The sequence below is a fragment of the Haliotis rubra genome, unplaced genomic scaffold (genome assembly GCF_003918875.1).
Source record: "Haliotis rubra isolate DU_JTF1 unplaced genomic scaffold, ASM391887v1 Scf100, whole genome shotgun sequence".
NCBI lineage: Eukaryota > Metazoa > Mollusca > Gastropoda > Lepetellida > Haliotidae > Haliotis > Haliotis rubra.
Genome location: NW_025764893.1, coordinates 96260 through 117716, shown reverse-complemented (window position 1 = coordinate 117716; position 21457 = coordinate 96260). Strand labels below are relative to the sequence as shown.

Below are 21457 nucleotides of genomic sequence, written 5' to 3'. Positions count from 1 at the left end.
TTTACAGACTGCCGCCATATTGCCGTAATATTGCTGAGTATGGTGTTATACAACAAGCCAAAAAGGTCACCCTGAGATGTTGGTCACCGAGATTCCAGCGCGTTTGTTATTAGTGAATGGTCGTTCGTTCATTGTCAACCAAACAACCAGCATTTTGAAACGGTAGAGGATTTACGGTAGTAACAGACTACTCGAACCGCGTCACGAACCGTGTCAGCTGTTGTCAGCTGGTGCTATGGCTAATCTATCACAGAAACACATATTCCTGATATTAAAAAGGCTGACCACACGGTTCCAAGGAATAGGGACATCAGTTTGTGATACTTGTCCATGGGAGCAGTGATGTTTGTCCAGTTGTTATGCACAGTATTGGTCGTCGTCAACCTGTGTAATGGAGTTACTGCAGCAGGACGTCCACGACATATTGTCTTCATCGTGGCGGATGATCTGGGTAAAAATATCTTTAATTATTAAGTATCATTATATATCAGTTAATCAAAGAATATCGGCGAAATTGTTGGTATGATTTCGATATGTGTAGTTTCATCACACTATGACTAAGGAAATCGTTGCTCGTGGTTGTAAAAAGTAGCAGTAATAATTTCTGTATATCATACCTTTCTGAGAAAACATACAGTGTCTAACTTTTCATTCTCGAGTTGATCGAGCAGTACATTTGGACTGGAACTGGCGCTATATAAATCTTTTGATGATGATGATGATGATGATGATGATGACGATGATATCAAATACATATTCCATCATGCACATTACATGTTTGATCCCTGAAGTTCATTCCGGAAAGAAAATGTCGCATTGATCTCTGCACATACCATTTTGTCAGAACAGTTTTGTCATCAGTGAGCCTGTAAACTGATAGATCTGCCAGAATTTTATCTGGGTTGGGTTTGACATCGCTTTCAACAGTTTTCTGTTAGCCAAGTATCGGCTTTATGTATGATGAAACCTGTAGTGATGCGATTAGTAGACGTTTGATAGCCTAGCGGTTAAAGCGTTCGCTCAACACGCCGAAGACTCGGGTTCGATTCCCGTGATAAGCTGGAATATTGCTAGAAGCATACACTCTCACTCACATTTGTCAATCTGATAAGGTGTGTGAAAACCAAGCATATTAGTCGGCTGGAATTAGAGCTAGAACCTATGATGGTTAATCATTCAGCCTTATGAAGAGTCTAGCAAACAATAATAGGACATAATATGTGCGGTTAACAACTCTGACGCCCGTAAATTTGAAAGGAAAACTGATGACGTAATGTAATAATTCAACTTTTGAAACGGCTTTCAGGATGGAACGATATTGGCTTTCATAACCCCGATATGATCACGCCCAATATTGACAAACTGGCAAGAGAAGGCCTGATACTGAATCAATCCTATGTCCAACCGCTTTGCAGTCCGTAAGTAGAAGATGGTGGATCTTGAATCATTCTTATATCCAACCTTTTTGCAGGTCGTAAGTAGCAGAAGGCTTGGTACTGGATCATTCCTATGCCAACCTCTCTGCACTTCGTAGGTAGTGCGTGGTTTAATGCTGAATCATTCTTGTGTTCACCTTGTCTGCAGTGGGTAGGTAGCAGAAGGCTTGACACTGTATCATTCCTGTGTCCAACCGGTCTGCAGTCCGTAAAATGCAGACCGTTTGATACTGAATCAGTGCTATGCCCAACCTTTATGCAGTCCATAACTAGCAGAAGGCTTAAAACTGAATCATTTTATGTCCAACCTGTGGGTATGTAGTAGAAGGCTTGGTACTAGTTTATTCCTATGCCAAAGTGTTCTGTGGTATCTATTCCCAATTCATTGCTATTCCTAATTCATATTTGTATTCATTGTTTGGTTTCAGCGTGTTCCATATTTTCCTTTGTGTCGAATAGAGGATGACTCGAAGTATTTACATAGTTCCTTTCAGCTTCGATACAACGGTGTATGAAAGTAAAATATATATCTTTAGGACGATATAATTGACACTGCTCTTTCATTTCCTCTTTCATTTCTAACTTGGTAGGTTGCATTTTGCTGTAAATAGTGGAATGACGTGACCGCTATAAGTCTGTTTGGGTCAAAACGATACCGATGAATTTCAATCTAACTCCAAGTTTTGATACACCCCCTAAATGTTGACATTTTAAGCTGCTGCACGTGTTTCCCGCCCTTGAAGCTGTTCCTGCAACTGTAATTTACCCTCGTAAAACTCCCACGGAAAATCAAAACAAAATTATGATAGTTTCGTAAGTAACTCTTATATTTTGGAGACAAACGTTAGGAATCCTTTTCCAGAGTTAGTCTGATGTGTTCATTACATTCTGCGTTGAAATGAATGTTTGATCATGAACCGATGTGGAGTTTGATTGCGATTCATCAGTATCATTTTAATATATATCCTCTAGAAACATTATTAAAATATGCTTAGAAAATATGCTCAGCTTCATGTGTCTATTATTCAGGTACATTTGTACGATTTAACATATACAATTCAACGCAAAAAATATTCCACCTTCGACAGATGACCACATGAGATGCACATATTTAATAAACGTGGATATATATCTATGTATACATACATGTGCTCGCATGCAGCAACCTATTTCATCCCGTCTATGAGAGTACAGATACAACGAGCTGATGTATATAAAACATTATCAACCATGACGGACATCATATTGATGAGTTTTGGTAGTACGTAGTGTAGTGTAACGTACATGTATATATACTCTCCCAAAAGAGAAACGCATATAGGAATTTCAGGTGTATTTTTATGTTTATTTTGAAACGTCTTGTAGGCTTTATGAGTCAATGAAATATAGCGAAATTGCACACTGGGAATGCCGACTTATCCGTCTTTGGCACCAACTCGAGGAAAGTCAGTTTGAGTGTCACATGGAGACGTGTGGTGGCGCTGAAGTCAATACCTCGTGTGACCACCGTGGGCATCCAGAACTGCACGGCATCGCCTCGGCATCGAACGAATAAGTCTCAAAATCTCGTGTTGCCCAATCGCAGCCCACTCTGCCTGTAGTGCCTGTGCGAGTTGCTGAAGTGTCTGGGGCTGAGGGTTACGGCGTCGCACCCGTCTGTCCAGGGCATCCCACAGATGCTCGATCGGGTTTAAGTCCGGTGATCTTGAGGGCCAGGGGAGCACATTGATGTTGTGGTTCTGGAGGAAGTCTCTAGTGTGACGTGCTGTGTGGGGCCTGGCATTGTCCTGTTGAAACAACTCCCTCTGGCGATCAATGATTGGAAGGAGGTGTGGGCGTAGGATTTCGTCACATACCGTTGAGCTGTCATGTTGCCCTGGATCATGACCAAATCACTTCTCCTACGGCAGGCGATCTCCCCCCACATCATAACACTTCCCCAGCCGAATCTGTCCACCTGGGGAACGCAAGCGTCGGCGAAACGTTCACGTCGACGTCTATACACCCGCATTCTTCCATCGCGTCGTTCCAATAGAAATCGTGATTCATCACTGAACCAGATTCTACGCCAATTCGGTAGGTTCCAGGCCTGAACGTTGGTGCACCATTGAACTCGATGTCGACGATGTTGTTGTCGAATCACAGGGCCAAAATAAGGTCTTCTGGCACGTAAACCAGCCTCTCTCAACCTGTTCTTGACGGTGTGTGCAGAAAGCATCCTCAATCCGGGTATTTGTCGAGCGGTACTGGTCGCCGTAGCTGTTCGATGACGCAGGTGATGTACCCGGATGTAGCGATCCTGCGCCGCAGTGGTCGCTCGAGGTCGCCCACTACGAGGGGCATCTGCTACCGCATTCTGCCGGCGATATCTCTCCCAGAACCGTGAAATGGTGCTTTGGTGACCAATGAACCAATGACGATATGACGGTTGGCTTCACTTAGACGTGGCATTTTGCGTTCGTCAACAATATTCCAAATACAGTGAATAATCGACAGACAGCAATCAACCTTTTATACCCATCATTGAAACTATCTGATCCCCAACTTTCACGTGCATTGCATGTGAATTGAGTATTCTGTGACACTACACGCCGAAATTGAAAATCATGCTGTTAAATACGGGTATTTTACGGATGATGCGTTTTGTTATGATGTTTCAAAACATAAACACCATAGGACTCATAAACAGAGCAAAACCTTTTGTAAAATGAATCACGTTTTAATTCATTGCTACATGAAATTGCTATTTTCATCATGCGTTTCTGTTTTGGAAGAGTATATTAGTTCCAGAAGACAATAGTTGTTGACAAATGTCATGTCAGCACACGTGAGAAAATTAATATTAACTGAAATAATGTGGCACGTCATCACACTTTGTACATGGTGGAACAGAAATAACGACATGTTTGACAATAATTTTTTCCAAAAAACAGCTAGAGCATCCAATCTTTGATCAATTTGAAAAGAAAAATCATTATATGAACAGAGGGTTAGTTGATCTTTACGGAAGCGTAGTAGGGCCATGGTGAAATATATTTGGTGTCACCATCTCCTACGTAGGACATACTAAGGAGATTGAACAAAATTCCACCGAGGCCCTACAACGCTTCCGTAGGTCGTAAATATTAGTTTATAATCTTTAGAACACGTAACGTAAAACTGTTGTTATTATCTTGTCTGTATATTGCCAATTGTGTCGTATGATGTTGTTTTTGTTTCAAATCATAATTTCGAAATGATTTAAAATATGATTAGGATTGTGAAAGACATTGGTTTTAACAAATAAATAGACATTACCAATTATTTTATCAAAATGGTTGGTTATTGTTCTATTCTCTGTTTACGATGTGTTGTAGTGTCATGATCTAATTCAGAATTGATCTTCAGTAACCCATGCTTGCTGTCAGAGGCGACTAACGGGATCGGGTGGTCAGCCTCGATGACTTGGTTGACACATGTCATCGTATCTCAACTGCGTAGATCGATGCTCATGATGTTGATCACTGGATTGTCTGGTCCTGCCTCAATTACTTATAGACCGCCGCCATATAGCTGAACTATTGGTGAGTGCGGCATCAAACTAAATTCACTCACTCACTCATTCACTATACTTCGAAGCAGTATTGTGCTTAATATCAGCAATTGTCTGACTCACAGTAACTGAACCATAAAACGTTTTTTATTTTTTATTTCGCAGAGCACAGTCTGAACGGTTAAACACCCACATGGAGTAATTCTAGATTTCCTTAGGTTCTCAAGCTCATATCGCATTGCGGCTCCCTTCAATGTAAACGGAGTTACTGATCTGTGTCCAAGTTATATATACACATGAACAAATGTATCGCAACTTCCCATATTTTTCAAAGTACAAATATGATAATATTAACCGTAGCAAATGTACTTATCCAAACCTCAATTTAACCTACTGTCTGCATACACTGACCCTCGAGAAATATATAAATGGAAAGTCTCTGTGTAAATAAGGAAAGAACGAAACCTGTAGTTTATTCAGAGCGGCAGACATTATAAACAAATACTAATAACTACGATCATTTTCACGATTCTGAAATACAATCCTCACTAAATCACGTAGGTATCAATAACGGAGCACTATGTCAATATCTGGTGTAACCTCGGCCAACTGTAACAACAGCCTCGCTGACTTGGTTCACACATGTCATTGTATCCCAATTCTGTAGATCGATGCTCATGCTGTTGATCACTGGATTGTCTCGAATATTTACAGACCGCCGTCATATAGCTGGAATATTGTTGAGTGCGGCGTTAAGCAAAAAAACAAAACAGACCACGTCCCCGAAACTGCTACGACATTGCAACGTTGAACTTAACGTCCCCAACGCTGCAGTCGATGTTAGGTCAACGTCATTACTCTGATTGGCCGAAAGGCTCTGACGATTGATGGATGTAGAGTGGAGTCGCTGCTGCTGATACTGCAATGATAAATCTGTTGGTGCAGGGTCTTTAGACAACTTTCACTTCCTTATTTGGCATTTATGAAGCAGACCTTTCATCTCTGGTTCTGCCAGCCACACTGTATCATGGTTTTGTGACGTTCAAAGTGTCCAGTCAAATCTTCCTGTGCTTACATTGTATATGGAGAGAACGAAAGCTGACTTATATCTAATTATATATTTCATACACGCAGGTCGAGAAGCGCCTTTATGTCCGGCTACTACCCCTTTAAGACTGGCCTGCAGGTGAGTGACCAGCTGAAATAGAATCAAGAAAATACTAGATTCTGATTGGTTGTTCAGAAAAATCAGACGGCATCAATTGTGGATTGACGCTCATCTGATTGTAAGGCCGCTTCACCGCGCATTGACAAATCTTATTGTGAGATGTCCTGACATGTGTCTCACATGGGCCAATAGATATCGGTGGTAACAAGTTTCGTTTTATGTACTGGCCAATAGATACCCGTGCTATTTAGTTGAGAATCAGCTACTGACCAATAGACAACCGTGATGTCCTGACATGTGTCTCACATGGGCCAATAGATACCCGTGCTATTTAGTTGAGAATCAGCTACTGACCAATAGACAACCGTGATGTCCTGACATGTGTCTCACATGGGCCAGTAGATACCCGTGCTATTTAGTTGAGAATCAGCTACTGACCAATAGACAACCGTGATGTCCTGACATGTGTCTCACATGGGCCAATAGATACCCGTGCTATTTAGTTGAGAATCAGCTCCTGACCAATAGACAACCGTGATGTCCTGACATGTGTCTCACATGGGCCAATACATACCCGTGATATTTTAGTTGAGAATCAGCTACTGACCAATAGACAACCGTGATGTCCTGAAATGTGTCTCACATCGGCCAATAGATACCCGTGCTATTTAGTTGAGAATCAGCTACTGACCAATAGACAATCGTGATGTCCTGAAATGTGTCTCACATGGGCCAATAGATAACCGTGGTATCTAGCTGGATGTTTGGTACTTGCTAACAGAAACCCGAGTCACCCGGTGGATTTTAGGTACTGGCTAATAGATAACCATCGTACCCAGGTGGGTTTAGGTAATTGACCAATAGAAAACCGTCGTATCCAGGTGGGTTTAGGTACTGGCCAATAGAAACTATGGTACCAGGTAGGTTTAGGTACTGGCAAACGAAAACCGTAGTACCCAGGTGTGTTTTAGGGGCTTTAGGGATTTAAGTCTCAGTGAATTGCTCGCCAATAGGCAGCTCCATGTTCAGATTTGAGTCTCAGGCTAGATGACAGTTAAATGTGGTACCCACTAATGTGTCACATGCATTGCAATAGATACCGTGGTGCCTGTGGAGGTAAAGAAAGAGAAAAACATATTTATTACTTCGCTTTATTTTACAGCACATGGTCATTCTGAACTACCAGCCTGTATGTCTACCTCTCAACATCACGATCCTGCCACAGAAACTGAAGGAACTTGGCTATGCCACACACATTGTCGGCAAGTAGGTGAACTGGAGGAATCCAAGGGCGTTGTTCATGTAGACATGACAAGTTGTAGCAACAGGCAGAGGGAGAATTGTTCCATGTGGCAATATATTGGTAATATTACGACGATGACACAAGAATGGGTTTTACTCATTGTGCTTATGTAGGGGAATGGAACACGGGTCTTCGGCGTGACGAGCGAACGCTTTACCCACAAGGCTACCCCACCACCCGACATTGTAGTAGTAGAGTGACTATAGTTTTACGGCGCGTTTAGCAATATTCCAGCAATATTCACCAGAAATGGGTTGTAGTAGCAGTAAACAAGCGGGTCCATTATTTCTGGTGTCACCGTCACAATTTCAGTATAAGATGCATTTTGTAGTAGCAGTAGCAAATGCAGCAGAAAATATAGTACTAGCAGTCTTATAGGTAGTAGTAGTACTAGAAGTAGTAGTAGTAGTAGTAGCAGCAATAGTAGTAGTAGACGTAGGGTTGGGAATATTGTTGGGGATGGAGTTGGTTTATCACAGTTGTTGGTAGTAGTAGTAGTAGCAGCAGCAGTAGCAGCAGCGGCAGTAGTAGTAGTTGTTAGGGATGGAGTTGGTGTTAACATCTACTGACAGTGTCCCTGTCGTTTGGTAGGTGGCACAATGGCTTCTGCAGCTGGAACTGCACCCCGACGTACCGCGGCTTTGACAGCTTCTTCGGCTACTACAACGCACAAGAAGACTACTACACCCACATGACCGCTGGCTTCTTGGACTACCGCAACAACACCAGCCCCGAGAAGACAGAGAACGGAACTTACTCAACGGTAACATATTTGTTTTAAACAAGAACTATACGGTTTTCAATATCATTTCTTCCGGTCATCATAACCATGTCAGCTATGTAATAAATGAAAACAATGGTATAAATAATATTAATGTTTGGTTATCTTCCAGTTCCGGTTCACAGATGTTGCCACCAACATCATTCAACGCCATGACAAGAGTCAGCCTTTGTTTCTCTACCTCCCCTTCCAAGCTGTCCACGCACCTATTGAGGTAAATACTCTCTTCTTTCGCTCTTCTTCCGGTGAAGCAAGACTCTTCCCACTCACCTACCCAGAGATCCATTCCACCTAACTATCGCAGTTGTAGAAGAATATTTATGTAACAATGTAAAACATGACGTAGAGCGCGCCGAAAAGCTTGCCTTAGGCCACTCTCTTCTTATTCTATAAATATGCGCGTTTGTTAAACAAACAAGAGAAAAGTTCGGTCACCATATATTTAAATTAGCCTGTTGCAGTGATGTTATGCAGTGCGGACTGTTGCTCATTGCTTATTCCTGGCGTAACCGGAAGCTGGCCATTCAAAGAGCAGAGATTAGACCAAGCAGAGGGAACACGTCCAGCGGTTTCAGTAAAAATAGGGGACAAAATAAGTACAAATTTCCACCATATCCGGTTATGGCTTAGCATGCGTACCGCCCTTCATTTAGGGTGTGCTTAAGCGTGAAGACAAGTCCACGCCAAATATGTTTGCTAGGGTGATAAAACTAGCATCTATCTTTCCGTTTTCATATTGTTTGAGCGAAAACACTTTTACTTGACAAACAAACTCTACGAAGTCCGCTTTTTGTGTTCATTTGATACATTGGACCAATGAAATGTTATGTCAAATATCGTCCACTCGACCTTACCACCGCCTGTCTACTCATTTAAAAATCATGATTCTTATTTCGAAGGTCCCCGCACAGTATGAGGCAATGTACCCGAACATTAAAACAGAAGATCGCCGAAAGTTTTGCGGTACGTACGAAGTATCTATGTCGACATTACACTTACAGGTACCCTTTCGTGATCACTCGTATCTTGCCAGAATGAGATGGTCGCAAGTTACGGAACGGACGTAAGAAAAGAGTTACGTTAGGACGTAACCATAGAATGCCGACTAAATGAGTTGAAGGATAGGATGATGTTAGTTCGATCGAGTGACACGTGCAAAACACATCAACAAACATGTTTTAAAAGAATAAAGCAGGCTGCATAGACAAATGTTATTTCGGACACATATTTCTCAAATTAAAGATTGCGGTAGCACTTATATTTGATACTAATTATTTGTATTTTTAGTAAAATGTAAAGTGATACGAGAGGGAAACTTATTATTTATTAATATTGTTTTTAATTTCTTATTTTTTATTTCTGAGTGAGTGAGTGAGTGAGTATGGTTTTGCGCCGTTTGCAGCAATATTCCAGCAACCTCCCCACGGGCTGAACACATTGTACACATGTGGGGAATCGAACCCGTGTCTTCGGTGTGACGAGCGAACGGTTTAACCACTGGGCTACCCCACCGCCGCCCACACTGAACTATAACACAGGGTCGTTGTCAAGCCGTTCATGTTACGGATAACCAAGTATACTTCAAACGACGCACGAAATTTGAAACAATATGAGTACTTAAAAATTATGATAACCGACAGGCAAAACTGAACGATATTAAAAAAAACCTTTTCATCCTAATGCATATGAGGATAGCGAAAGAAGGCTTATTGTTTATATTTTGCTGAATTGTGCTCAGGGATGGTCTCGGCTCTCGACGAAGCAGTTGGTAACATAACCAAAACGTTGACGGACAGTGGGCTAATGAACGACACGCTGATTCTGTTCACTGCTGATGTAAGTACAAGTTCTAGCGGTGTTAATCCCAGTAATAAAATATCAACACGTCCTATATTTTCTTACAACGCACCAACAAATAACTTCGAACAAATTTACAAAAAGGCAAGACATTTAATGAAAAGAGCGCCAACTTATTGTGATTTGATTGTTCATGTAATTTCAAGCATTGTTGCACTATGAATGGAGCTTGTGTGGTCTGGGGCACTTCGCTATGCAGAATTGCCTCCCTTTGCAGGATCTTTGTATGGCGCTAAAAGTCTACCTGTCACGTTACCATTTCCGTCCTCTCGGGTACCCGTTTATTGCGAGGCTAACAGAGACATATTTCGCGCAAAGTCACTTGCATATGCAGCCACCGTATGTGCCACAACTGCTTCAAACTATACCCTAACAAGCACTCAGGGTGCTCGCTATCGAACGCAATCCCCCAACCAACCACTCTGCGCCACATCAAACCACATCATTTGATTTGAAAACCCCAAGTTGCATTATTTCATATCAATGAAAACCTCCTCAAAGTATTAAACCCTTTTTTTGTGTCTCAATCTTGTTCAGAATGGTGGCTGGATTACCGAACACGGGAATAACTACCCGCTGCGTGGAGGCAAATTTACTGTGTACGAAGGAGGGACGAGGGCAGTGGCGTTCATGTATGGATCAGGTCTCCAGAAAACTGGAACTGTGTTTGACGGGTAAACAACCACGAAATCACAATCGGTCAATGAAAAACAGACACATGAACCTATCCCAGTCAACGGCGTGACGAGCGCACGCTTTAACCACTTGGCTACCTCAAATTGCTCAATTTCTTGAAGCCAGTGTTAATTTTGAGGTTCATGTTGATGCTGATGTTGACGTTGTCCTATGATCATGTCGTTGCAGATTGATCCACGCCGTGGACTGGCTGCCCACTCTGACTGCCGCCGCCGGAGGGACCCCAGGTACAGTAGGGCGTGGCTGTTACGAGGGTGACGGTAGTCTATTCATACATGAGCATTTGGTTCAACACAGCTTGGCATGCGTCATATTTAGGGGCGAGTCCGAACAATGTCGGGGATAAGGTCCACTTAGTTCAGAAGATATTACCGGGATTTCCCGTATTTAATCCCTGGGCTTAATAACGGAAAATGGCCCTTCTCGTTCACAAATAAAAAACCCATAATTAAGGCCAGGGCTTCAATTCATGGAAATGCTTGTAACTGAAGTAAATGATTCTAAGACACGATAAAATGGAATGAACTTTGACATAAACGGAAACCTGAACCTTAGACAATCATTTAAGAACTGTCTTAAACCTCAACTTGAATGACACCCCCTCTTTCATATTTACATACTTTACTGTTCTTGAGGAACGTGTCCTATGCTATTATCACATTTTATTGCGACTGCGTGTGAGTCATATAGATTGAGGTTGTCTATATGGTTATAGAGTACCTGACCTCTCTTGGAACTGCACTACAAACGCGCACTACAAACGTTATAAAAGCTGACGTTTGCCATGTGACGTCACTCTAAACAATTAAATCTGTAATCTTATTTTAGGTCCATGACCTTAATAACGAAAACAAATCCCGTCATTAAGCCTATGGGCGTAATTATGAGTGGGCTTAAATACGGGAAATCCCGATAGTCGTCCGGAGGACCTGTGAAGATCAAGGTTAAAACTGCTCTTTAACAAGCTACCCGTAAGAGGCGACTAAGGAAATCGGGTGACCAGACTCGCGGACGTGGTTGACGCATGTAATCGCATTCTACTAGTAATTGCGAACATCGATGCGGATCACTGGATTGTCTGGTTCAGAATCGATTATTTACAGACCGCCGTCATATTGCTGAAAAGTTACCGTGTGTGGCGTTCACCAGCAAACCCAAACTGTCATCGTGAGTGAGTAAGTTTCATTTTTACGCCGTTTTTAGCAATATTCCGGCAATATCTAGACAGGGGACACCAGAAATGGGCTTCACACATTGTACCAATGTTGGGAATCGAAATATTTTAGCTTCACGCTGAAGACCCGGGTTCGATTCCCACATGGGTCTCAAGTGTGAAGCTCATTTCTAGTGTCCCCCCTGTGATATTGCTAAAAGCGGTGTAAGACTCAACTCACTCACTCACTCCAAAATTATACAATCAGGTCCTCTCACATGAACACATGCTGAGGATACAGTCACATTTAGCCATGAACTCCACTCTGAACAAACGTATATATAAGATAAAGGAAAACATGTTGTAACTTTTATTTACTATTAATAACATGTCGAAGCTCGATAAAATATATAGAAGAATTCACGGTAGATGTCATGCAGGGAGATCCGGGGTAGAATAGGTCTTCAGCAACCCATGCTAGTCGTAAAAGGCGACTAAGGGCCTATTCGATTATGCTAAACCGGTTTGGGTTTCTGGAAAACCATGCACTCGATTATGTCGAAACCAAAAACTGGGTTCTGAAACTTCGAAACCATCTCCGAGGCAGGTTTCGCAGTTTCGGTTTCGCGTTCTCTCATAACAAACATGGCGGAAACCACCACGTTGAGCTGCATTTGCAGGCGCCAAGGTCAGCTGACCTTTGTGGCAATATAGAGCAGCAGTTTCTGTGACCAAAATAATGAAAAAAATTAAATGAGAACTAGGAAAATATTATTCAAAACCCAAGCCTACTGAACATGACGTTTTTATGTAAATTGTATACATATAATTACTTGTAACAGTATAATTACATATACCCAAATATTTGCCCCCAAAACATCTCTTTATTATTTGTTAATTCACTGATAACATAACAAAAAGATATGCTGCAATCCAATTCGTTCAACACATACAGTAGCTGGGACATTTTTGGGGTATCCATTTTGAAACCGGATGGTGAAACCACCCACTCGTTTATAAAACTAGAAACTAGTTTCACTTTGAAACCATGTATCCGAAACTAGACACTCGTTTGTAACAGGGGAAACCAGTTTCAGAAACCAAAACCAGTTTCGCAATAATCGAACAGGCCCTTAAGGGATCGCATGGTCAGGCTCGCTGACTTGGTTGACACATGTCATCGGTTCCCAATTGCGCAGATAGATGCTCATGTTATTGATCACTGGATTGTCTGGTCCAGACTCGATTATTTACAGACCGCCGCCATATAGTTGGAATATTGCTGAGTGCGGCGTAAAACTAAATGCAGGGAAGTCGTTACCACTCGGATGAATGATGCTCTCTGTATTTGAAAAATGATTTGATTCTTGAAGCAAGGAACTGGTGTTATTTTGTATTTTGTATGACAATGGATATAATTTCACGCCAACCCGTTCAGTGTCAGACCGTGACGGCTTCAACCTGTGGCCCAGTCTCAGCTCGGGTTCCTCGTCCCCTCGTACTGAGGTCGTCTACAACTACGACTCACACACCCTCCCCACTGAAGGACATGCCGCCATCAGGTACGTTGATGTTCACGTTGACGAAAACAGTTGGTAGTCTTTACGAAGCCACTTAACACGTGCATGAAATTTCTTTCTTGGAAAAATATGTTTTTCTTCAGTTCAATGTTTGTAAAGGTTGAATTCGACTCAGTGAAATATACACACTTCCCTGAAGTATTCAATGATGAATGCATTTTGTACGTGGAAAGTGTCACATTTGTATTAAACGTTGTCAGATATTAAGGCTTTGAGCTATATTCGATTTTAAAATATATTGGCTGGGATCACATTCGGACCTCGCTTATCCGAACACTTATCAAATACTGTCCGGATAAACGAGTTTTTGGACATTTGTATCCCTTTCCCTCCCCAAATGTTCTGCAGACATAAGAAGAAACCACCAAGAAAACCTCTATTACAAAACATAAAATGTTACTTGAGTATCGTACATATTTAACAGCTACCTAGTATCAGAGGGGTACACCAAGTCAGTGATCCGTGATCCAGATTACCAGTTGTCCAACTTCCATTTTTGTCGAAGCCGCGGTGGCTGAATGGGTTAGGCGGCTGATTTTGTGTGCTAGCGATTAGGTGCCTGAATCTGGGGGCATGGGTTTGAATCTCGAATGGGACTCAACCCAACAAAAATACTAGAATGGGTGCTTCATGAAAAAGTGTAAACCCAAATAAAAGCTATCTTCGAGCCCAGCCACCCGATCCCGTTAGTTGTATCTTACGACAAGCACGGGTTGCTGAAGACAAATTCTAAACCAGATCTTCCCGGGTTGCGTTGGAATAAGGTCGGAGTGATAGCCTTGTGGTTAAAAGCGTTCGCTCGTCACGCCGAAGACCTGGTTCGATTCCATACATGGGAACCCGTGAACCCATTATTGGTGTCCCTTGTAGTAATGTAGGTGGATTATTGCTAAAAGGGCGTAAATCCACACTCAATATTTAGAATAAACCAGTTTCAGACGAAATGCGGTTTGCATGTATACTGTAATGTTCAAAGTAAGCAATCCTCGAACTCTTTGCAGGGTTGGTGACTATAAGCTGATTGATGGCTACCCGGGCCTCTACACTGACTGGTACAAGCCGGAACAAGTGACCTCTGACCTGAACCTCACCAACATCAAGGACTGGGCCACAAAGTATCAGCTGTTCAACTTGAAAGGTAAATGTGGCATGGAATGAGGGTCTGTCTCCTGAGATCTGTCTGGTCTGTCTCCTGAGATCTGTCTGGTCTGTCTCCTGAGATCTGTCTGGTCTGTCTCCTGAGATCTGTCTGGTCTGTCCCTGCAAGACGTTCTCATTGTCTCTGTCGCTATCCTTAGGTCTCTTTGTCTTTGTCCGTCAGAGGCTGTCGGGTAGCCTTATGGTTAAAGCGTTCGCGCGTTCATGCTGAAAATCCGGGTTGGAGTGACCTCCAACATGAACCTCACTAACATCAAGGATTGGGCCACAAAGTATCAGCTTTTCATCTTGAAAGGCAAGAAACATACTTCACGGATATATATTTGTTCACTCAGACGAATGTTTTTCCCTGGAATGGTTAGCAAATACATATGAATATAATATCGTTCCTTGGATTTTCCAAGTCTGGAGACGTATATTGGCGGCATCATGACTTGGGCAAACGGATTTCACCCTTTTATCTGATTAAGTGAGTTCAGTTTAAATCGCTTTGAACAATATTTTCTGTTACATCCCCGCGATCCAGCCCAAGACGAAAGTCGAGTGACATTTGGGAAACCCAGGAATGGGCACCGACTGACAGACCATTGACAGGCTGTTTCCCATATTGGATCCAGCAAAATATCACTCACATTATCCATGCTTCCACAGTTGATAAGACAGAAAGATAAGCCTTCACTTACAGCTCCAAATATCAAGGCCTGGGTACAATTTGAGCAGTCACCCTTTATTCATCCTGAATGAAACACTTTGGCTGAAAATTGAATTAATTTGAAAATCGGTGAAATGTTTAAGAACGAGTAAGAAGCCCTGGGCCATTAGTTTCGAAACGTTCGTAGCCCTAAGAATTCTTACTTTGATCGTAGCCAATGTGTTAAGAGTGGGTTTAAGAGAGTTCGTAGGACTACGAATGTTTCGAGAACAGATAGCCAGATCTGCATTCTGAGAGAGATCCACCGATAAAATCGTTATCCTGGCATAATGGTATTATAGAGTAGCGCAGAGACAATACGTCAACTATTCCTTTCAAGACTTACAGAGAATATAAGGGCATAATTTTTTATGTGTTTCACGTAGCCACCAAATTCTGATCATGGGTCGGTCTGTCGGGAATAAATTATAAAAAAAATAATTTAAAAAAATGAATAAAGACAAAATTATCTGAATAATGTTCCTGATTATCATTTATTGTAATTCTTATAATAAAATTAGAAGGGCCGGGCGATGACAAAAATAAAAATAAATGCTGCCCTAACCGGATGTATGTGTGTTTACAGATGACCCCACCGAGCACAACGACCTGTCCACTTCTCACCCAGACATCGTAAAGCAGCTTGCCGCCAGACTGGCCTGGTATGAGAAGCAAGCGGTACCACCAAACTACCCATTACTTCCCGACCCCAAGAGCAACCCTCAGTTGTATGGCAATGTCTGGTCTCCTGGCTGGTGCTGAGAGCTTCTTGTTATACGAGCATGGAATACAGTCATTACATCGATGTGTGTTTTGTGTTTCAAGTATATGTAGTTTGGGTATGGTTCATGGGGTTGATCATCTGTTTCAAAAGCAAGCGTTCAGCATAACGGGAAGGCAGGCATTATGTAACTGTTTTCCCAGAGATGTAACCATTTGTGTACTAGAATTACTAGTGTACTAGGAACTAGAATTAGAATAGGTCTTCAGCAACCCATTCTTGTCGTAAGAGGAGAATAATAAGCAACATTGCGGAATGCTGCGTTAAAACAAAAACATTTCACTTGCTTAATCCCACACCCTATGCGTTTGTTAGGGTTCACAAACCTGATGAAGGTTGAGAACACATCCAGAGCTGAGATGGGTTTGTGACCGCAAGTGTGACTGGGAGTTTCTTGGACTTTCGATTCTGTCCACCAGACCAAACAGATGGTCCAGAACTCTGTAAATCTATGGATAATTTGCCTGGTCAGGCAGAAATTTAACACTCATGTTGCTTGAGAACTGTGATAACTGTGTATTCAGAGTTTTGGTTTACTCATCCTTCTGTAATTGTACAAAGTGACTGCATTTTCACTGGCTAAAGGTCCATGGAAGAATACAATTTTAAATCATATGTATTGCCTACCAATCAGTCTACAATATCTTCAAACACTTACAGCAGTGTATTAAACTTCCAGAACCTTTGTTCAGCTGACAAAATTCTTTCTGTATCTCCCTCACATTTGGTGCCAGATCCTTCAAACTTCAACCACTCTGCTGCTGTGCTATGTAACTCTCTTCCCCTTCATCTCAGAAGTGCTCCTTCCTTGACTACTTTTATACATCTGGCCTAAAGACCCATCTGTTTAATAATCACTGACAATTGTTCATCTTTTTATTTGTATGCACTTAGAGCATGCCCTGTTCAGTGTGGAGTTCAGCACCATATAAGTGTCCGTAATATTTCATTTTCCACAATTACAATGGTACTTTTCAGTTAAAAGCCAAACTATAACACAAGTGAACAATTATGAAGGTACAGCTTTTATTGTCACATTTGAATTGAATGCTCTTTGAAAGATGATTTGTATTATGGAAGGAGATAAGAATCATAATGATCAGAATTTGATTTCATCAGTTGAAACACCCAAATCAGCCTACAAACTACATATAATTATATGTACACAAAAGAAGAATTTGTAGACTTCTTTCTTCAAAGGAAACCACCAATTACCATGAGCCTTTGACTGGCTGCAGAGAATCCAGCCTTTGACTTTATAATACAGAGATCTTTTTCACAGTTAACTTCATGAGACACATAAGTTCACAAGTCACACAAGACACATACCTTATATAAACATTATCAAACAAATAGGGTACAAGAAAAATCACAGACTCATTTATGGTAACATAAGCACTGTTTGCTGAGGGTTCTTCAGAAGCAAATAACACACTCATTTTATGGTCACATAAGCACTATTTGTTGAAGGTTCTTCACAAGCTATGCCCTCAGATGTAATTCCTTTGACACTAGGTGAAACATTCAGCTTGGACGTTGTGTCCTTGGCAGTGTCCAAGAAACTCTTGAATTTTGATGAGCAGCCCAACTCTGACAGGATCAACAGACTCAGGGTATTAACATGGGTCCTCTCCAGAAAGACATCTTGGTGCAACCATGTTAATCTCACGCTTTGGTCAGTTCAAGGTGTTTCAGAAAGCGATTAGTGTGTCGATCATTACACCAACAGTTTAGTTTATGATTTATGAAGGCCCTAGTGCAAAGACTGAGAAATAAGGTGTGTTCTAGAAAGCACTCTTGGTGATACAACAAGCAACTCTCATACTTTAACACAGACTTAGGTGAATGCAGGCTTTTCCTGAAATTCATCACACTGCAGCATGGATCATAACAATGGTATACGATAGGTATAGAGCTAAGACCTCTGTGCGGTATGCGGTACTGTTTCCCTCAGCACTAAGTACCCAACTATCAGAGGACTCTAATACTTCCGTTAACAATGATTTACAATAGATGCAGGGCTAAGACCTCTGTCTGAAAAAAGATAGTGTTTCCCTCAGCACTAAGTACCCAACTATCAGAGGACTCTAATACTTCCGTTAACAATGATTTACAATAGCTGCAGGGCTAAGACCTCTGTCTGAAAAAAGATAGTGTTTCCCTCAGCACTAAGTATCCAATTATCAGAGGACTCTATTACTTCAATTAACAGTGATTTACGATAGCTGTAGTGTTGAAACCAATCTGTGAATGAAGTAGTGTTACCCTCAGCACTAAATACCCAACTATCAGAGGACTCTAATATTTGAATTAATAATGATTTCAGATAGACATGTCGCTAAGACCACTGTGTATCCAATTATCAGAGGACTTTAGTATTTAAATAAACAATGATTTACGAACTGTATGATAGCTGTTGTGCTAACGCCTCAGTGTTATGTGGTAGTGTTTCGCTCTGCACCATGTATATAAGTATCAGAGGACTCTAATACTTCAGTCAACAATGATTTATGTAGTGCTAAAACCATTCTGCGAAATGAAGTAGTGTTACCCTCTGCAATTAGCACCTATCAGAGCACTCTGGACCATCTATCCCTGCACACAAACAGCCTGTCCAATGATCCGGGAATGTCAGTGTAACTCTACACACACACTCATATTGAGGTATAGTGTTCCTCAGCACACTGAAACACAGCCCGTCTCAAGAGGCCAAATCCTGATGCATCTTGAGCGCCATGGCCTGGAGAGCTGAGTCGGAGTGGATCTCCAACGCCTGGAGGATGTTGGCCAGAGCTTCTCCATGCTGACCCTCGAGATACAAAGTCCTAGAACGAAGAAGGTGTCATGGGTTCAGTCTCATTTCTTTATTCCTTGGTTTACAGATTCCCCATTGCCAAGCCAAATTAATGACTACAGGGAAAATTAAATAGCAGGAAAGTCATTTTGCTGTGTCTAATATGGAAATGTTATGACTGTTACTGACATGCCCATCTTGGACATTAGCAGTTAAACTAAAGAAGAATGTGTGCACCTTTCTTTACTGTTTAAAACAGAATATTTATGTCTATTAGATAGTTGAAAAGTTGGTCATGTGTTACATGTGATTTAACTGAACCAATACACTCTTGAATGACATCTTAAAAAAGATGTTGTTTACAAAAAATGAAAATATTTTATCACTACCACTTTGTTCCTGAAAAGTAATAAACTCTGTATATAGCTTAAAAAATGTTGTGGTTCCGATTACACCTCTTTATTATTTAGGGTAGGTAGGTTGAATTTTTAATATTTTTTTTACGTATTCATTTTGGAAGTAAAGTACAAACTAATAACACATTTATTTTAGTGTAATTGTTTATTTAATCAAGCTTGCGGTCTATCAGAATGACCGATATCTGTTGGTGCCGGGACAAAAACAATGGGATCTGAAAGCATATTTTATTCATTCCGCTTAAAAAAATTGGGTCGGCACCAGAATTCAAGGGTCGGTCGGGTAATCGGAACCACAACATTTTTTTTTAGCCCTTATATGGATGTCCCACCTTGTTGTTGATCACTTGAAAGATAAATCTACCCACACCTGTACAAATACATTGCTTTAGAGAGAAAAATTGTGGAAACCTCTAAACTATGTATTCATCAAGACACCAGCCTCTTAACGCCGCTCAAATATACCGACCTGCCTCGCTGTACAAACTTGTTAAACTGTGACCTCAACCTTGGGGACAGGGCATCCAGGTCATCATCATCTTCCTCCTCATCACTGGTGTCGGAACCTGGACGGATGTCAGAGACGTGAAGGTCACTGCTATATTGTCCACATACTTACTATATACATTGTTGCTATAGATGTACGATGCTGCTCTGCTAATAACATCAGAGATCTCACCCCAAAGTGTTGCAAATAGTAGTTTCAAGATCAAAATTAGTAGTCGGACCATAGAATTAGTAGTCAACTAAATACTTAAAATCATAATGGACTCTGAGTGAGATGATATGACTGACTGACTGACTGAGTTTTAGTTTTAGCAATATTCCAGCAATATCACGGCGGGGGACACCAGAAATGGGCTTAACACATTGTGCCCATGTGGGGAATCGAACCCGGGTCTTCGGCGTGATGAGCAAACACTTTAACCACCAGGCTACCCCACCGCCCAAGATGACATGACACTAATCAAGAGTGAAGCTTTCACTTCACATACCTCCAACAGTATATTTCCTAATTATCAGCATCACATTTCTTTGTCTCTTTTTGGCAAAAATGTATTTACAGAGCTCCAGATAAGATTTAACTCATGTGGGTACTGTACCCACTGTAATTTTTTGGAGTGGGTATTATGAATGTTGAGTGGGTATTTCATTGTCCGTTACCCACTGCTTTCAAATATGTGCATATTTCAGTCATATTACTCACCTAAGTATGTCATTGAGTAAGTTAACTAAGCAGGTATGTTCTGCCTTATGTCATACCGAATCAAAACCAACTTAAATATAATGGAAATGATTTCATAAAAAAAATCACTCATCCTATACTCACAGTACAACACTAGTCCTATACTAACAGTACAACTTGATAGCAATCAATGTCTTTTTCATTACGCAAGCGATTTTTATAAATATATTCCGTACGCATTTGTTTTAAACTTTTTGTGTATCTAACATTTTGCGTTATTGGTATGCAGCAATTATTTTTCAATGCATAATTGGAAATTTCTATGCGTATTTTACCCGGATACGCAGCTTATCTGGGCCTCTGTATTTAATCGAAAAATATGTTTTTGTCATACATCCGAATTTTAATGAATTGTCTTAAAATACGTAGCGACTAAGATAAAATCATAGAGGTTAGCATCTTTGTAACATGCATATAACCATAAATAACTGTTGTAGATTTGCCATATATCATGCAAGTATAGATTTAAGACAACATTTAAGCATCACAATACATCTACAATCACAGTGTCCTCATATTGCAGGGATGGCAACAGGAAAATCTATTCTCAGCTGAAAATTTAATATTGTGTCATCGAGTTGAGGGTTTCTCAATGGATTTAGGCGATTCACAATTGAACAATTTGAAATAAAATCAGAGGAAATCCGCGGATCAGCGGAAAATTGACATCCCTGATATTGTGACAATTACCTTCTTCCTCATCTCCAGTTTCCTCCAAGTCATCATCATCATCATCATCTATGAAGTCATCATCATCGCTATCTGCTTCATCTTCTGAAAAGATATTGTCAATGCAGCAGTCAATAGTTACTGGGCAGTTTGAACTTGCAATGTTGCAGCTTCTTGTTTTTCAATCCTTTCATTC

At 41.1% G+C, this 21457-nt stretch overlaps 2 protein-coding genes across 2 annotated transcripts in view; one reads left to right on the top strand and one right to left on the bottom strand.

Annotated features, from left to right (window-relative positions):
• Positions 1-249: 249 nt before the first annotated feature.
• On the top strand, positions 250-16160 carry LOC124266337 (arylsulfatase B-like). The gene is made up of 13 exons (XM_046701143.1): positions 250-451; positions 1307-1418; positions 6103-6154; positions 7299-7402; positions 8031-8202; positions 8333-8434; positions 9120-9183; positions 9959-10056; positions 10615-10751; positions 10942-11000; positions 13365-13488; positions 14508-14644; positions 15942-16160. Exons 1-13 carry the CDS (start codon positions 331-333, stop codon positions 16115-16117), a joined length of 1458 nt encoding a protein of 485 aa, XP_046557099.1. The 5' UTR covers positions 250-330; the 3' UTR covers positions 16118-16160.
• Positions 16161-17140: 980 nt separating this feature from the next.
• Positions 17141-21457, bottom strand: part of LOC124266326 (DNA excision repair protein ERCC-6-like) — a 68739-nt gene continuing 64422 nt past the window's right edge. The window contains 3 exon segments of the mRNA XM_046701132.1: positions 17141-18961; positions 19816-19912; positions 21283-21366. Coding sequence (XP_046557088.1) covers positions 18838-18961; positions 19816-19912; positions 21283-21366 — 305 coding nt within the window. The 3' untranslated portion in view covers positions 17141-18837.